We start from the raw sequence: 15544 nt of genomic DNA on the forward strand, positions 1-15544 counted from the left end.
CAGTAATGCTTGTCTGAAGCTGTGACTCATTTAAACTTGGATGTATGAAAATGAACTAGGTGTTCTAAGGGCTGGTCTACCTACAAGGCCAACTAAGTCAGTAGCCTCAGGCAAAAGGTTCACAGAAGGCACCCACTTGTCTCCACTACTCCTCCTCTTTCATTACCTGGTTGGAAAGGGAACAGGGGGATAGAGCTGAGGAGGAAGTGTGGAGGAAAGGAAAGGAGTGTGATGGGCTAAAGCACCTTAGGCTCTGCCCCCTCCTCCTTTTTAAATCCAGAGGAGAGGAGGGGCAAAGATTTATGCATTATGCATATTTATGCAAAGGAGGGGTCGACATGTCATCAGACCTCAGGAAGTTTTGGGCTGGCTCTGGGGGAAGGTTTATCTTAGAGATACATAGTGCAAAGAATGGTTAAGAGGGCACTTTGAGACTTTCACTTTTTTGATGATCACTGTGTAGATGCCCCACTGAACAGTAGACTAACTTTGGCCACAGCGGGAAAGAAACATGCTACCTTTTGTCTCAATAGGGATACCCCAGCATGAGATTACAGATCAACTACTTTGCAGACCAGAATGGCTACATCTAAGTATTTTCTTCCAACCTCATATTCACAGCAGCCATTTTGAAATCTACTCCAAGTCACTGAGCAGAGGATTCATGAGTATGTGAAGGGGGAGAGAGAGAGGGCCCAATCCTATCTAATTTTCAGCACTGGTGCAGCCACAATGCAGCCCCAAGATAAGGGAACAAATGTTCCCATACCTTGAGAAGGCCTCTGTGACTGCCACCTCAGCACAGGATGCAGTGCACACCCCATTGGCACAGCTGCACCAACACTGGAAAATTGGATAGGATTTGGTCCGCATCCACTTTAAAGTTGGTCATGAAAAATTCCAAGCAACTGAGGCAGAAATGTGCCCCCCACACATGTGGCCATTTTCATCTAGAGTTGCTGTTACTCAGACCTTGACCCTTGAAGCTTATTGATGAAAACTAATGATGTCCTGTAACTGTGCTGAAGACTTATGCAAGAAGATCTTGTTTCATAGGGGTGCTTCATGATGCTGCTGTAGGAGGAGGGGAAGGATGTGGCAGACAGAGCCAGCCTATCCATGAAGCTGATTGAGGTGGCCACCTCTGTCAGTGGGGAACACCTGCCTTCCTTGCTCCACTGTTCCTTCTCCTCCTACACCTGGGATTAATCTCTGTAATTAATTTGTGGAATTCCTTGCTACAGAATGTAGTGATGGCACCTGGCCTAGATGTCTTTAAAAGGGGATTGGACAGATTTACGGAGAAAAAGTCCATCATGGCTTACAAGGGGCCTGTAAAAAAAGAAGAAAAAAAAGTCCATCATGGCTTACAAGGGGGACCCAGGGGCTTGCTTGGTTTGTACTCACCCCTGTCTGCTGTGGTGTCTTGGGGGTGTAGGGAGCAACCTCTTGGTTCGAGAAGTAGGCTATCTCTGAATGCCAGGGGTAAGGGAGTACAGGATATAGGTATCTTGTTGTCTTGTGTGCTCCCTGAGGCACCTGGTGGGCCACTGTGAGATACAGGAAGCTGGACTAGATGGGCCTTTGGTATAATCCAGGAGGGTTTTTCTTAAGTTCTTATTATTCAAAAAGGAAAACAGGAAGTGTGGGGGAAGAGGGAAGTGGCGGACCAAAGCACCTCTGACCACTCTTCTCTAAACTTCCTCTTCTGCTCTATCCCCTTCTGCCTTTTTCAATTCAGGGAGTGGGAGGAGGAGCCGGGGAGGCAAGTGAGCAGAGGTGAGTGCCCCCCTCCACCAATCTGCTGCCTCAGTTGACCTCTTGGATAGGCCAGGCCTGATTTCAGGAAAGTACCTTATGAGGCTTACTGTGAGTGCCCCTAGATCTCTATTTAGGTTTAAGGAGGCTCCTTCTGGTATCACTATCTTTATTCACAAGAATGACGCCAGAAGCCACTCCTGGAATGAAAACAGCAAGAGCGGAAAGATCTGTACCTGTGATTGCTCTCACCTTCAGACATATGCATGTGAAGAGACCCGGAAACAAGCCTGGATAACTGTGTCTGACTCACAAGCAAAGCCCTTTTCATTACAGGGATGAATTGCAGGAACATTCTCATGAATTAAAACTGAAAGCTGAGCTTGTTGCTTTATGATGCTCTGATAAAACACTGCACCTGGGAACCTGGAGTTCTCTTGGTTCCAGTCGTCACGGATTTCCTTGCCGTAGTCAATGTACTTGAAAGACAGGTCAACAGTAGGAAGGTCACCTGTTTGGAGGGACCACAAAAGAGACTGTTAAATATAGGCAAAGCTTCCACCCCCACAACAGCTACTTTCAAATTACAGAATCCAGACACTGAAGAATACCAAGAGGTGAAATCACCTGACCACGGCTTCCCGTATACCAGCTGAGGCGCCTTCTGAAATGTCTCGCTGGCTTTCTGTGCAGGTGATGACAGGAGGTCTGAAAAGAGAAACCATCTGTGAATAGCCACAAACAGAAGCCCAGTATCCAGCCTTTGTTCTCCATGCAAAACGAGAAGCAGGCGCCACTCAACAAATGTCAGCATTGCTGCCAGAGGCACCTGGAAAAATCTGCTGGGCACCCATAGCTGAAGGCAGCCCTGAACCTTCCTTCTGGAAAGTGGGCCTCTGGAGGCCCTGTCCACCCAAGCTTGATATAGGAGTCAAGTTACTATTGCTAACTACTTTCAGTGCAATCCTATGCATGTCTACTCAGAAGTAGGTACTACTATGTTCAGTGGGGCCTACTCCCAGTAGATTGTGTATTGATTGCAGCCTTAAGTAATGGTGTAGTGGTCCTGGAGTCGGACTTAGCCCTGGAAGATCCAGGTGCATATCCCTGCTCAGCCATGAAACTTCTTGGTTCGGGGCCAGCCATTTCCTCTTAGCCTAACCTACCTCACAGGAGGTTGTGAGGACAAGAGGAGGGAAGAAACTATGTACACCACCCTGAGCTCCTTGGAGAAAGGGTGGTGTAAAATAAAATAAAAAATAAACTTTTATTGCATGACTGCTCTAACCATGGAATGGGAAGGGCACTGTTCTCAGTTACTCTGGCCATATGTTAAGTGCAGCATTTAGATGCCTCCGTTTTGCTCCCCCTGCCTGGAATGGCTTCAAAAGGGAGAGGCTGCTTGCACACCAAGGGAGGCTCCCTGCAAAACTTAGTGTTTTGCACCCCATCTAGCTACGCCACTGGCTTCTTGTCTTTTGAGGATCCGCCATATTTTTTTCCATGCCTGGCTCCAAAGCAGCCTCCCTTAATTTGGCCTGCGGCTCAATGGGCCAGTCACAAGGAAGGTGTGGCATGCTGTAGAATGAGGCAGGGTCAGTGAGAGCAGCAGCATTAGTGCTTGAGAAGGTCTGGAGAAGCCCTCAGGTGAGCCCTGTGGCGGCTCTCCCAGAGCGAGGGCTCTTGTAAATAATTGAAAGGCGTGAGGCCATGATCACTCTGCTGGAAATGTAAGGGGAAATCATGCTAAGCGATTCCTGCTATCTGATATGGTGATCAGCCTCCTCCAGGGCCCTCATTTAATCTAGCTAATAATTATTAAAGCCTCCTTCCCTGGCTACTGATGCCAACTTTCCTTTCGGTGGCATAATGTCTGCAGCAAATAAGAACCTCAACTTGGGCAAGATTTGTGAAAGTACTTGCCCGGAATACCTTGCAAGGAGAGTTAAATCCATGGGAATGGAATGTTCAGGAGCCAATGCCTCGACCCATACAGAATCCCACAAGGGCAGTGTTATTCAAACTGTGTGGCACGGCTCTTTAGGGAGGCACCAGGAACTCAAAGGGGAGGCGCGGGATGTCCTCTCACAGTGATACAGTCACACCCCTGGGCAGAATACGAGCCTGTCTTCTGCCCGTCGTCTGTGCTTTTTTTTAGAGCAGAAGAAACGGGAGTTGCTCAGCTGCGACAGTGGCTGCTGCCGCCCTGCCCTCTTCTCCCTCCCCTCTGAGACTGCCATCTTCTGTGTTCGCTGCATGTTGTTTCCAAAGCTCTTCGACTCCAACCCCCATCTGGCAAGTACCGAGCATGCTCAGCTTGCAGTCCTTAACCCTCACTGATCCTTGTCTGGTTGGTTCCTAGTTCCCAGCCTGGGATCGCTTCTCATCAAAGTGAAATCTCTCTTTTCAACCCCCTCCCTCTTCCACTCCCCCCTTTCAATCTCCAAAACTTCCCGCTTTTCTCCCCCTCCCCAAATAAAACGCTTCCTATTTTACCAGTCACCAGGGGTCTTAGTTTCCATGCAGTTGGCAAAGGGGGGAGGGGAGAGAGAGAAGCACACACTTTACTTGGCCAGGAGCAGAAAAAGGGTACTGTTTTTAAAGTGATTTATTAATCTTGTTGTTTGACTGAAGAGGAAAGGCTGTATTTTTAAAGTGATGAATCTTGCTATTTGAAGGGAATACTTATCAGCCATTGATGAAGTGATTGCCAGCCCAATCCTACCCACACTTTCCTGAGAGTAAGCCCCATTGACTCTAATGGGACTTACTTCTGAGTAGACATGCATAGGCTTGAGCTGTGCATCTCCTAGTATAGGAGACAAATCAGCTTCCTAACCAAAGCCTTATCGGCTCTGATATATTTTCATGGTCTATTTTTGTTTTCCCCACCAGCTGCTGGAAAAATTTAATTCCTTTAAATTAATAAAGGGTTCAATCCTATCCAAGGAGAATGGGAGAAATGACTGGTTGGATTGGGCTCCACAGGGCACACAAGGCGGCTTACAACATTTAAAAATACAACATTAAAAACAATAATTAAAACAATTTACAAATAATTAAAAATATTATAATATTATATTTAATATATTTAATATAGTTAATATTTCTGGCCACTTCCTGTTTAATGATGTCACTTCAAGCCCTCAGAAACATGATGGGGAGTCATGGCCAACAGCCACGGGGGTCAAGGGAGCCACTGGCCGGAAAAGTTTGAGTACCACTGCACAAGGGTATGACTCAAGGGGATTTTTGTGCACAGAACTTTTAAGCCATCTTCATTAACCGCTTAACACTCTTGTCTAACAAAACATTCTAACTGAACAAATCTAACTGACAAGCCACACCTTTAGTTAAACATGCATGAACCAAGCCTGGGAATCAACAAAACACACCTGTGAACCTAGTTCTACCTGGTGATCGCAGTGTAGGGATACTGACAATCAAGCAGTGTTAATTTCAGAATTAACCTTCCCACCTTGTACCTTCAGGCTCCGCTAACCAAATTCTAGAGCTCACAAAAAACTTTTAAAACAACGCTGCCCCAAAGCTTGAGGATACCTCGCTTTTGCTTATAAGAGCCTAAAATTAGCTAAAGTAAAACAAAGCATTTGAGCATGGAGAGGCACAAAGGTTTGGAATCCATAGGTATGGTACAGTCCAATCTTAATTCATGCTAAAACAGGCAGGCCACCTGGCCTGCCCCTTATCCAGCACTGGATTGGGGCTGCCTCTCGCTCAGCCTGGGGCAAGGGGAATTTATTCCCCTTACCCTGGATAATGCAGCAGCAGCCCCAATGTGTGCTGCCCAAATTGCCGGGGTGTGGGGGTAGGATCCGGCACAAGGGCCAGATCCTGGCTGCACCCCCTGCCCAGTCCTGGCCCACCACAGGCCTTCCCACCACCATGGAATGCTCCCATTCCAACCTTTCCTAGCCCCTGAGCTGGCCTTACTCAGCTGGTGCAAACTTACTGATGTGCCGGCTATGCAGGGCCCATGTTGGTCTCTGGACAGTACAAGGACGTGTGCCAGCCTTTCCCCTCTCCCAGTGGCGCAAAAGTGCTTTGCAGCACTTTCGCAACACCTCCAACCTCCAGGCTGGCACAAGGAAGTTGTGCTGGCCAAAAAGCTGGTTAGGATTGGGCCCTCAGTGTAATAAAACAGAACAACTAGGGCTGCAACCCTATCCACACTTACCTGGGAGTAAGTCCCACTCACAATAATGGGACTTACTTCTGGGTAGACATGCATAGGATTGGGCTGTAGGTTATTGTTAGGAAATGGTTTGGCATTCACACATCCAAGAAATGAAGCCATTTCACAATCCAACTAAAAAGCAGATTTCCTTTGTCCCAAGGTTGGCAAAAAGACAAGACCACATCCTGTCCCTTTGTAGTGGTGCATCAGTCATCATCTCTGTCACTTCTTCTTCTACCTCTGGAATTTGGAAAGGAAGAGGGAAACAGAATGGAAGAGGAAGTGTGAAGGAGAGGAGAATTGTGGGTTACAGCAATGGAAGCGCGTGGATGGGCATGTCTTCTGGCGCTTCCTTCTTCAGAGTCTCCCAAGGTTTGAATGCACACCAAGCCTTGCAAGAGGCACTGAGAAGCTGGAAGAAGGAAGCAAGAAAGACCAGGTAAATGTATGTGCCACAGTCCAGCACTATTGTATTTGTATTGGGGGGAAAAATTGCCAGTCTGCAACAGTGGATCCTTTGAGTAGCACTGCTCTTTTCTCTCTTCCACACACCCTTGACCCCCTGCCTTCCTTTTCTTTTTCCAATCCAGGGAGGGGGAGGGGGAGAAGCAGGGTGTGAGTGGGTGAAGGTGGGTGGACAGAGGTAGGCACCCCCTGCCAGTCTGCTTCCTGAGGCAACCACTAGATGGGCCAGGCCTGCATGGCAAACAGGATTGCATGCAAAGGACTAGAACATGCACACATAACCTAGCTGGAACTGGTTTTGCCTGCTACTGTCTCTAAAACAGAGTTTGAGGGTTAGTCATTTTTCAGTGGAAGCCAGCTGGAACCTCCAAAAACATGGCAATGGCAGAGATTCACTACACCCTGTTCAGATTCTGAGGCCTGGTTCAAATGGATTTGCTCAAGGGGATCACCAGGATTCTGACTTGCATGGGTTGATGATTAGTCCAGATGGCCTCCTGGTTCCTTCCAGCTCTGTGAACTTCTCTGCTTCTTGAATTTACACCACGTATTCTCCCACCCTGCTCCTTGCAAAGGGCACAAGTTCAAACCAGTTTGGCCAGTTCAGCGCAGCCTATTTGAAGATGTTTTACGGCTGACTCAGGGCGGTCCCAGGTACACAAACAACCAAACAGTTGTTTGGAGCAGCAATCTTTTGAGAAGCACCAGAGAAACAGGATCTAATCCAAGAGGCACACCCAAGGATCCCTTACAACAGTATGGATGATGTTGGAGTGCAGCTCTGGGATTTGGGGAGACTAATGGAACTTCTGTCAAATTGAACCAGCATGGCAGAGCTTACGGCCTCATTTTCTTGAAGACTTGGTTTAATTGCTCTGTGTTGCTGATGTAATAGACATTCATTCACCTATGAGGCCTGCAAACCTAATACTGCTGCACAGGAAAACATGTTCTACCTGGAACTTGGTCTTAGATACCTGTTTGCGCTAGTGGTTGAGCCTCCATGCTTGACCCTGGGTGCTCCTGACTGTCTGGTTCTGCTTTTTCTCCAGCTTCCTCCTCAGTAACTGTCTTTTCTGCACCAGTTTCCTTCCCTGCAATATCATCTTCCAAGCCTGATGCTGGCTTAGCTTCATCTGCTTTTGCAGCAGTATCATGTTCCTCCGAGCCACTGGGTTGGTCGGAGCCCAGTTCCTTTTCCTCCAATACCTCTTCTAGAACAGCGGCAAAATCTGCCCCAAGACTTTCTGACTCCACCATCCCAACAGTCTCCTTTACTTCTGAGGTCTGCTCTGATGGTTCAGCAAGGATGGCTTCAGGAACAGGCTCCTCACTGGCAGCTTCTGCAGTAGGTAATTCCTCAGTCTGGGCAGTGGGATCTTGATCTTCCTGAACCTCTAGTCCATTGGGTCCCGGCTCTGCAGCTGATATTTCTGCCTGATCGCCCGAGGCTGTTGCTGGAACAGTTTCACTCCCCTCCCCTGCTGAACTAATGTTTTGTTCTAAGACTGCTTCCTCTTCACTAGTGGCTGCTGGTGCCGGTGGAATGTCGCTTGCTTCAAGAGCAGCCGCCTGTTCTGGATCAGACAGTATAGCCTTCAGGATCACATTGAGTACCAGGGCTTCCTCAGATAGTCCTAGCACAGGTGACGGAAGGTAGCAAGATCGGTCTATAGGCTCATCATCTTCCATATCACCCCAAAACTCAGTAAGGTCTATATCATCCAGTTCAATAACCGGCCCTAGTATAAGAAAGAGCAATGTTGTTCATATGGCCTGGAACGGGAGAATGGAACAGTAATGCCAACATGTACATCAAAGAAATGCTTGCATGTAGACAGAGGCAACCCTGCCCAGAGGCAACATGAAGTGGCAAATTTGGGGTGCCATGGAAGCAGCAACGTGGAAGAAAGATTGCAGCCCCACTGAAGCAAAAGAGAACTGCACAAGGGGAGTGCTAGCAGGGTGTTTACAATGGATTGTTGGACAACATCATCACAGTGCAGAGGTAAGCATGCAAACAGGAAGGACAGATTGCTTACCTATAACAGTCATTCTATAATGACTTATAATGGTCATCATCTGTGTAGATGCAGGTAGTCAAGTTCTGTGCATACACAAAGCCAGCTCTGGAAGCTTCTGGAGCTCTGTCAAGTATTCTGCCCCTGAACTTGTGAGGGGAGACTCCGTGCACATCTGTGTACCTCAAGCATGAGTAGCTCAACCACTCTGTGCCTTTGAAAGTTTCCCCTAGTTCAAATGTCCTCCAGACCTGCAGACAAGATAGTTGCATGGGTCAGGTGAATGAGCAGCTGATCATACAAAGAACAACTGCTAGAGGTCAGCAACTGGTCCTTCTCCATAGTCTCTATATAGTCACACAGAATGGAGACTAGCTAGTTTAACCCATTACCTGGAAGTGGGTGCAGGTTGGTCACAAGAAGATGTTTTGCAGAACAATGGACAAAGGAGGAATCAGTTCTCAACCTTGTGTCCAGAGCAAAGTATCTGATGAAAGTCAATGGTGTAGACTAGTCCTGGAGACTTGCTGCCTAGTCCTGGAGCAGAACATCTCTCAAGCTGGCAGTGAAAGACTAAACCACTCTGGTGGAGTGTGCTCTCCAGGATTCTGGTGACTCTTTCTTAGCTAACTGGAAACCCAGGGAGACGGCTCTGGTCTCAAAGTGGGCCACATGCTGGGTAGAGACAGTTTTGCCCTGGCAGAGTTTCTGATAGCACATCAAGAGCCTGTTGTCTGCCTGGAGTTAAGCAGTTCTGTTAATACAGAAGGAAAGAACTTGTTTGAAATCTAACATGTAGAACTCTTTCCCTATCTACAGTTGGGTTTTGAAAACAGATAGGCAGTGAAAAGTCCTGATTAATGTGATATATTACAACCACCATAAGCAAAAAGGCAATGTCCGTTCTTGACAGCAACTTATTTGGAAGAAAACTGTTGAATTGCAGGTGAGAGCACAGACCCATGTCAATGTCACGGCTGTCAGAAAAATAGGCTTGAAGGTGAGCATACATTTGTCCACCACAGTCACAGGTCGAAAAGGCTTGTCCATAAGGTGGAACAAGACCAGTAACAAACTCCATGAGGGTAACAGAGGTTAGATCAGGGGGTTTATGTTGGATAGCCAGTAAAGAATCTTCTGACCTGAGGGTGAGAGAAAATGGGGGAATTGTTTATTGCTGCATGAAAGGAGGAGATAGTGGCAAAATAAACCCATAGGGAAGAACTTGCCAGGCACATTGACTTGAGAGGGATGCTGCAACATAGATAACTGGAACTGAAGCATTCCTTGGTTGTAAGTTGATTGATGCCGCATAGACACAAGTTGAGTAGCTCTTGTATGTAAGGTCTTCTTGAGCCAGCTAGGACATCCTTGAGTTGACCCTGATACTGACTAAGGTCAGATCCTCCATAACGTCCATTTCAGTGACTGAAGGTTGCTGTGAAGAATTTGGTCTCTGTTCTGGCATAGGAGATCTCCTCACCCAAGTTCAGAGGCAGGATGCTCAACAAATTTCTGGATGTGTGTGCACAGAACTCCACTACGTGTGACTGCACAGAAACCATGAAGAAGTGTAAGTCTCAAAGCAACAACTGAACACTGCCACCTGAAAGCTGCTTTTCTATTAAAAACAAAAAACAAAAACAACTTAGCAATTTTCACAGAGTAAACTGGTTTTGCTGCCCACCCTAACAGGTGCATTCCAGGGGCAACAGGACTCCTGCAGTAGCCAACTGTTGCCAATTAGCTCTCATCACCCTTCATCAATGACTAGGCCATACTAAAGCCTCCTGCATTCTTACATTTCCTTGGATCACGGAATCCCTTGGCAAGTTCTGAATAATCATCATAGAAGGTCTCCAGCACAGCTAATATCCTTTGTCTGTCCAAGAGTCCCATCTAAGAAAAAGAAACAGTTATGCCTTTACACTGTCATGCCTGGCTACATACACCAAGTTCTATTGGTTTACGTACTACAAAATACATTACATTGTTTGTGAAATCTGAGTGCTGCCAAATGGCCAGGGAAGAGGGGAAATTGGCCAGTTTACAGAAAGGATTGTGGAAGGTAGACAAAAGTGGGAGGGAGCTCTGATGCTCTAGCCCACCATGCTTTTCTCCTCGACGCTTCCACTCCCACTCACTTTCCCTCTTCCTTTTCAAAACCAGGGAGCGGAAGGAGGAGGCTGTGGTGAAGGTAGTGGGCACCTCCCACCAATTTGTCACCCGAGGCAACCACCTCAGCCAGCTTCACGAATGGGCCAGCCCTACATGTAGCTGTCAGGACTCACAGCAGCCAACAGATCTGTTCTCCACTGATCTGTCTAATTTGGACAAACCATGGAGGGAAGGAATTCTTCCAAAAGCACCAAAGTGACTGTGTACAACTTTGATGCTTTTTGAAGAATTCCCTTCCTCCATGGTTCTTACTCTTTAGAAATGCTGAGCATTTAGCTCTTTATCTCAGATGGATTCAGAGCACCTCTTCAAAGCCATATCCAGTACTTCATCTCAGAAAGACAGGAAAAGCACTGGCATGTTTGATGGTCTTGTGAAACAGGGAATAACACAAGCACCCTTCTCTCCTAGGGAGAGGGCAGGGAGATGACACAGGCAGGAAAACGCAGAAGGAAACAGGGACAGAAACAGAGGGGAAACACATGGCTGAAGGAAAGCCAAGCAATCCCAAAGGAGTGTGGCTTTTCAACTTTATAATGACTTAATGCATGTCATTATTTCATGGTTCCAGTTCTGCCCATTAGCGTAGCATGGTTCCTCCAGCACATAAATTCTCCGGGACCCATTACTTCTAGCAACCAGCTCTCCTCTTTTGAATTATTGATTTCCTTCCTAGGTTTGCAACAAGCCTGCCAGTTGCCAAGGAGTGAAATAAGCCAAAGCAGTTAATTCACGTCACTTTTTCCTGTGCTGCTGGAGAGAAACAAATTGTTGAAGTTGGCAGCTAAGGGCTGGCAAAGGCCCAAGAGAGCTGGACCCTAGCCAGGCTGCTTACGAGCTCCAAGCAGAACCGGTGGCTCTTGGGGAAGGGGCTAAGTAGGCCTGGGAAGATGCCAGGGTTGCACTAGTCTGTAGTCAGCCAGCCAAGCACCCAGTCAAGGGCCTTTTCCTGATGCCGACTTGGTCTGCACACTTGTTGAAGGGGTCTACCTGTCTTTCCGTAGAATAACGCTTCCGTTATGGAAAGATCACTTTTCGCCCAAGTATCCAAGGAAGATATTGATCAGCTGGAGTGGGTTTGGTGGAGGACAACAAAGGTTGCAATCCTAGCCACACTTTCCTGGGAGTAAGCTTCATTGACTATTATGGGATTTACTTTTGAGTAGACAGGTATAGGCTTGGGCTCTAAGATAGTAAGAGGCCTAGAAACCTAGTCCTATGAGAAATGGTTATAACAGGGCAGCTGCCTTCAAGTATCTGAAGGGTTATCATGCAGAAGAGGGGGAGGACTTGCTCTCTTTGGCTCCTGAGGATAGGACTAAAACCAATGCAGTGAAATTACAGGGAAGTAGATTTAGACTAGACATGAGGATGAATGTCCTAACTGTAAGAGTGGTACGGCATTAGAACAGTCTGCCTTGTGCACTTGCGGGATCTCCCTCCCGGAAGGTTTTCGAGCAGAGGCTGGATAGTCAGCTATCATGGAAGTTGTAGCAATTGCCTGCATTAGCTGGGGGCTGGACCAGATTATTTCCAAGGTCCCTTCTAACCCTAACATTCTATTCTGTTCTGTTCTATAAAGAGAAGGATCATTCCTTCCAATCAAATGGTGTAATTATGACACATTTTATATTAGTGCAGATACCAAGGACTATAGGGTTCCATTTTGAAAGAACTGAATCAGAGTTGTCCTAGAGGGAATATTTTAATACGGACATACTTTCCACAACAAATGTCCTTCTGTGCACCTTTGCTTATATTTAACTCCTGCAACTGGTACAGTCCCTTCTTTTGTCTGCTGAACCTAGTCCCTGCTCCCATATTTCCATATGACACTGCACATATGCATAATATTAGGAAGAGTAGCAGCTTGGACTAAGAGTGGTGCTGACAGTCACCTTGAGAATTGAAGATACAGGGCAGGAGATACAGGTGGCAGGTTGGGGGTCAGGTCTAGCCATCTCTGAGGCCAACTGAGGTGACTGCCTCAGGCAGATTGGTGGGGAGTCTGCCTCTGCCCACCACTATTCCTGAGCAGCAAGGATGGATCCAGCAAGGATGGATCCATTCAAGTACACATGCCAGGGAGGGCATCATTGGACAGTTGCTGAGACCCCTAAGGAGGACCTTCTACTGAATCTTGAGACCATCTATGTGCCCATAGGTTTTCTGCGGTGATGGTGAAGTGATTCTCTCACCTACTTAGAGCCTACCCAGGTAGGAGGCCCCCCTGAAATCCTATCACTTGCTATTATCAACTCAGAGCTTTGCACAGAGGATTGGGTGTACACTGAAATAAAGAAAGATGGACTTAGTAGTGTGAAGCTGAAGACCGACCTGCCACCAACGCAGCAAAAATTAGGAGCCGAGAACAACAAGCTTGCTGAACTCCTCCAAACAGAGATTGGAGTCATAGATCACCCAGTGACCACAGAGGTCTTTTATGGATTTGCTTTGCATTTTCTGTTTCCCCTTGTGGGTTGGGTACAGCAGGAACTGATTACAACACTGGGAAGAAAACCAGGTCAAAGCCAAAAAGAATTGCCCTAATTTTACACTGTATTTTGGCCATGCTACAAGCGCACTTGCCTGCTTTTGACACCATTAACAGCCTGTTAATATTGTGGATGCTTGTTTACAGGGCTGGAAAAAATATTTCATATTCCCCCAAAGCCAGTAGCAGATTGGTAGGAGTCAGGCCTCATAGTGATCTGAGAAAACATTTCCATTTCCATTTCCTGGGAGCCTGAATCAAATTCCTGAAAATTCTTATAATCTGAAGATGGTTCAGGAATTTGTGTAGAGCGTGCTGGGATGCTGCAGACTGCATTGGAAACTCCCCAAAGACTTAATATGACACAGGGTCTAATATATGATGTACCTAACCTATTCCAATAGATCAGGAATTGTCACCATTAGATTGTACCCAAATCCTGCCTTCTACCCATGCTGTCTAGTGGGCATGCAAGAAGGGAACACTGTAATTTGCACTTTGCCCCCTACTCTTCCCAGTCCCCTGCACCCTCCAAAAGACTGCTCCTGAGGCTTGGGGGACCATTTATAGCAAATTTTCAGGGGGTACAGAAGGCTGGAGAAGTAAAACTGGCAAAATTTGCATATCCTGTACATGCCACACTCCGCTGCTCAAATGCAGATAACACAAACAGGAAGCAGTTTCAGGGCAATGGAAGGGCAGGGTTTTGATGTATGTCTCTGCCTGCCTGCCTCTTTATCCCATTATCTGGACTAAAAAAGGAATGGGAAAACACAGCCTAAAAGGAAGTGTGGTAGAGAGGAGAACTTCTAGCATGCCATTCTCTCTCCTCTACACTTTACTTACACTCCATTCCACTCTACCCTTTTAAATCCAGGGAGTGGGAGGGTGAGTGGTCGAGGCGGTGACTGTTGAGTTGACGTGTAAGAGGGAATGGCCTTTGGCACCACATGGTGCCATGCAAAGGGGGTGATGACATTTGGTGTGTTGTCCCAGGTGCCAGGAGATCTTCAACTGACCCTGGATGGCTAGCCCTCATGTAAGCTGAGGTTTGGATATAACACATGGAATAGGTTTCATGGTTGCTATTGGAGGTATCTGAACTGTGCAGAAGATGCATAAGGATTCTATAGTTCCAACCCTGCATGTTCACAGTCTCACTACACAATTATGATGAATTCTACTTCCTAAGTAGAATTAAAAGCAACTTACAAGTTTCTAGCCCTGATTGCTGAGATGTTAAGCTTGAAAACACAGTATATTCACTGAATGGCTGTTTGATTTGCTTATTTTAGTCTGAATATATCTTAACCACATCCAAAATGAGGGCTAACTCAGTAAAGAACTGTGGGGAGGGGAAAAGGGGTTGTTGCAGTGTGTTGTTGTCAACCTCCCCCCCCCCCAGCTATAATAGCAAAGAGATGGCAGGTCACGGTCTCTATAGTTTTCAAAGGGAATCTGTCGAGCTACCTTTCCATAATCGCAGTCCAGGAAGAGCTGAACAAACATCTGCCTCCAAATGTCATGTCTTATGGCATCTCGCGTATCATTGGAACATTGCAGGAGGTGCTTGAGCAGTTCCTGGAACATATCACTGGTGAAATCTTTGATATACGAATGGACATACTGTGGGGGGGGGGGGGAGAGAAGAGGAAGAGAAAAAATTTAATTCCCCCCTGCCATATTCCTCCTCTCTCAGCACCCTTGGCCTTCTTCAAATCCCTGGCAGTATCTCAAGGTAGGGCTGGGAAAGGTCCTTCTCTGTCTAAAAGCCTGCCCTGGAGAGCCACTGCCAATGTAGACATGACTGAACTCATAGACCAACACTGCAATCCTACACACACTTACCTGAGGTTAAGCCCCACTGAACACAGTGGAATTTACTTCTGAGTAAATGTGTCTAGGATTGCACTGTAAGAGTCTGACTCTGCATAAAGCAACTTCCTGTGTTCAAAAACATTCTTGACATGATATAACTCGGTGGTTCTCAAACTTTTTAGCACCAGGACCCACTTTTTAGAATGACAGCCTGTTAGGATCCACCTGAAGTGATGTCATTAACCCAGAAATGATGACGTGGCCAGTCATCATTATTTTAGGCTTCAAACCTAAGCCACGATCAGCCAAAACATAAGGCAGAATTCAAATATTCCAGCTCAGAAGAAGTCAAAGCAGAATGGAGATTTGGATCCTTCTCCAACCGCACAGTCCTCCCCCCTTTCCAGCAACCCATCTTCCCACCTATTCAGGGCAAAGCACCATGCCTGCCTTCCACCAGGAGCCTGCCCTGCCCAGCAGCTCTGTACTTTCAATGCACTTTCAGTTCTGTCTTTTCAATGGTGGCTGAGCTAGGTGCTACACAACCCACCTGAAATTGGCTCGTGATCCACCTACCAACAGTTTGAGAAACGTTGATATAGCTCATTCTTA

The 15544-nt window shown here is 46.8% G+C and overlaps 1 protein-coding gene across 1 annotated transcript in view; it reads right to left on the bottom strand.

Moving 5' to 3' along the window:
* Window positions 1-15544, bottom strand: part of EFCAB5 (EF-hand calcium binding domain 5) — a 49853-nt gene that overhangs the window by 25413 nt on the left and 8896 nt on the right. The window contains exons 5-9 of the mRNA XM_066636445.1: window positions 14585-14740; window positions 10245-10341; window positions 7399-8163; window positions 2386-2466; window positions 2177-2269 (exon numbers count right to left, since the gene is read on the bottom strand). Of these exons, the coding sequence (XP_066492542.1) occupies window positions 2177-2269; window positions 2386-2466; window positions 7399-8163; window positions 10245-10341; window positions 14585-14740 (1192 nt within the window). The remainder of the gene's footprint in view (window positions 1-2176; window positions 2270-2385; window positions 2467-7398; window positions 8164-10244; window positions 10342-14584; window positions 14741-15544) is intronic.

This window comes from Tiliqua scincoides, chromosome 8 (assembly GCF_035046505.1).
Source record: "Tiliqua scincoides isolate rTilSci1 chromosome 8, rTilSci1.hap2, whole genome shotgun sequence".
Lineage (NCBI taxonomy): Eukaryota > Metazoa > Chordata > Lepidosauria > Squamata > Scincidae > Tiliqua > Tiliqua scincoides.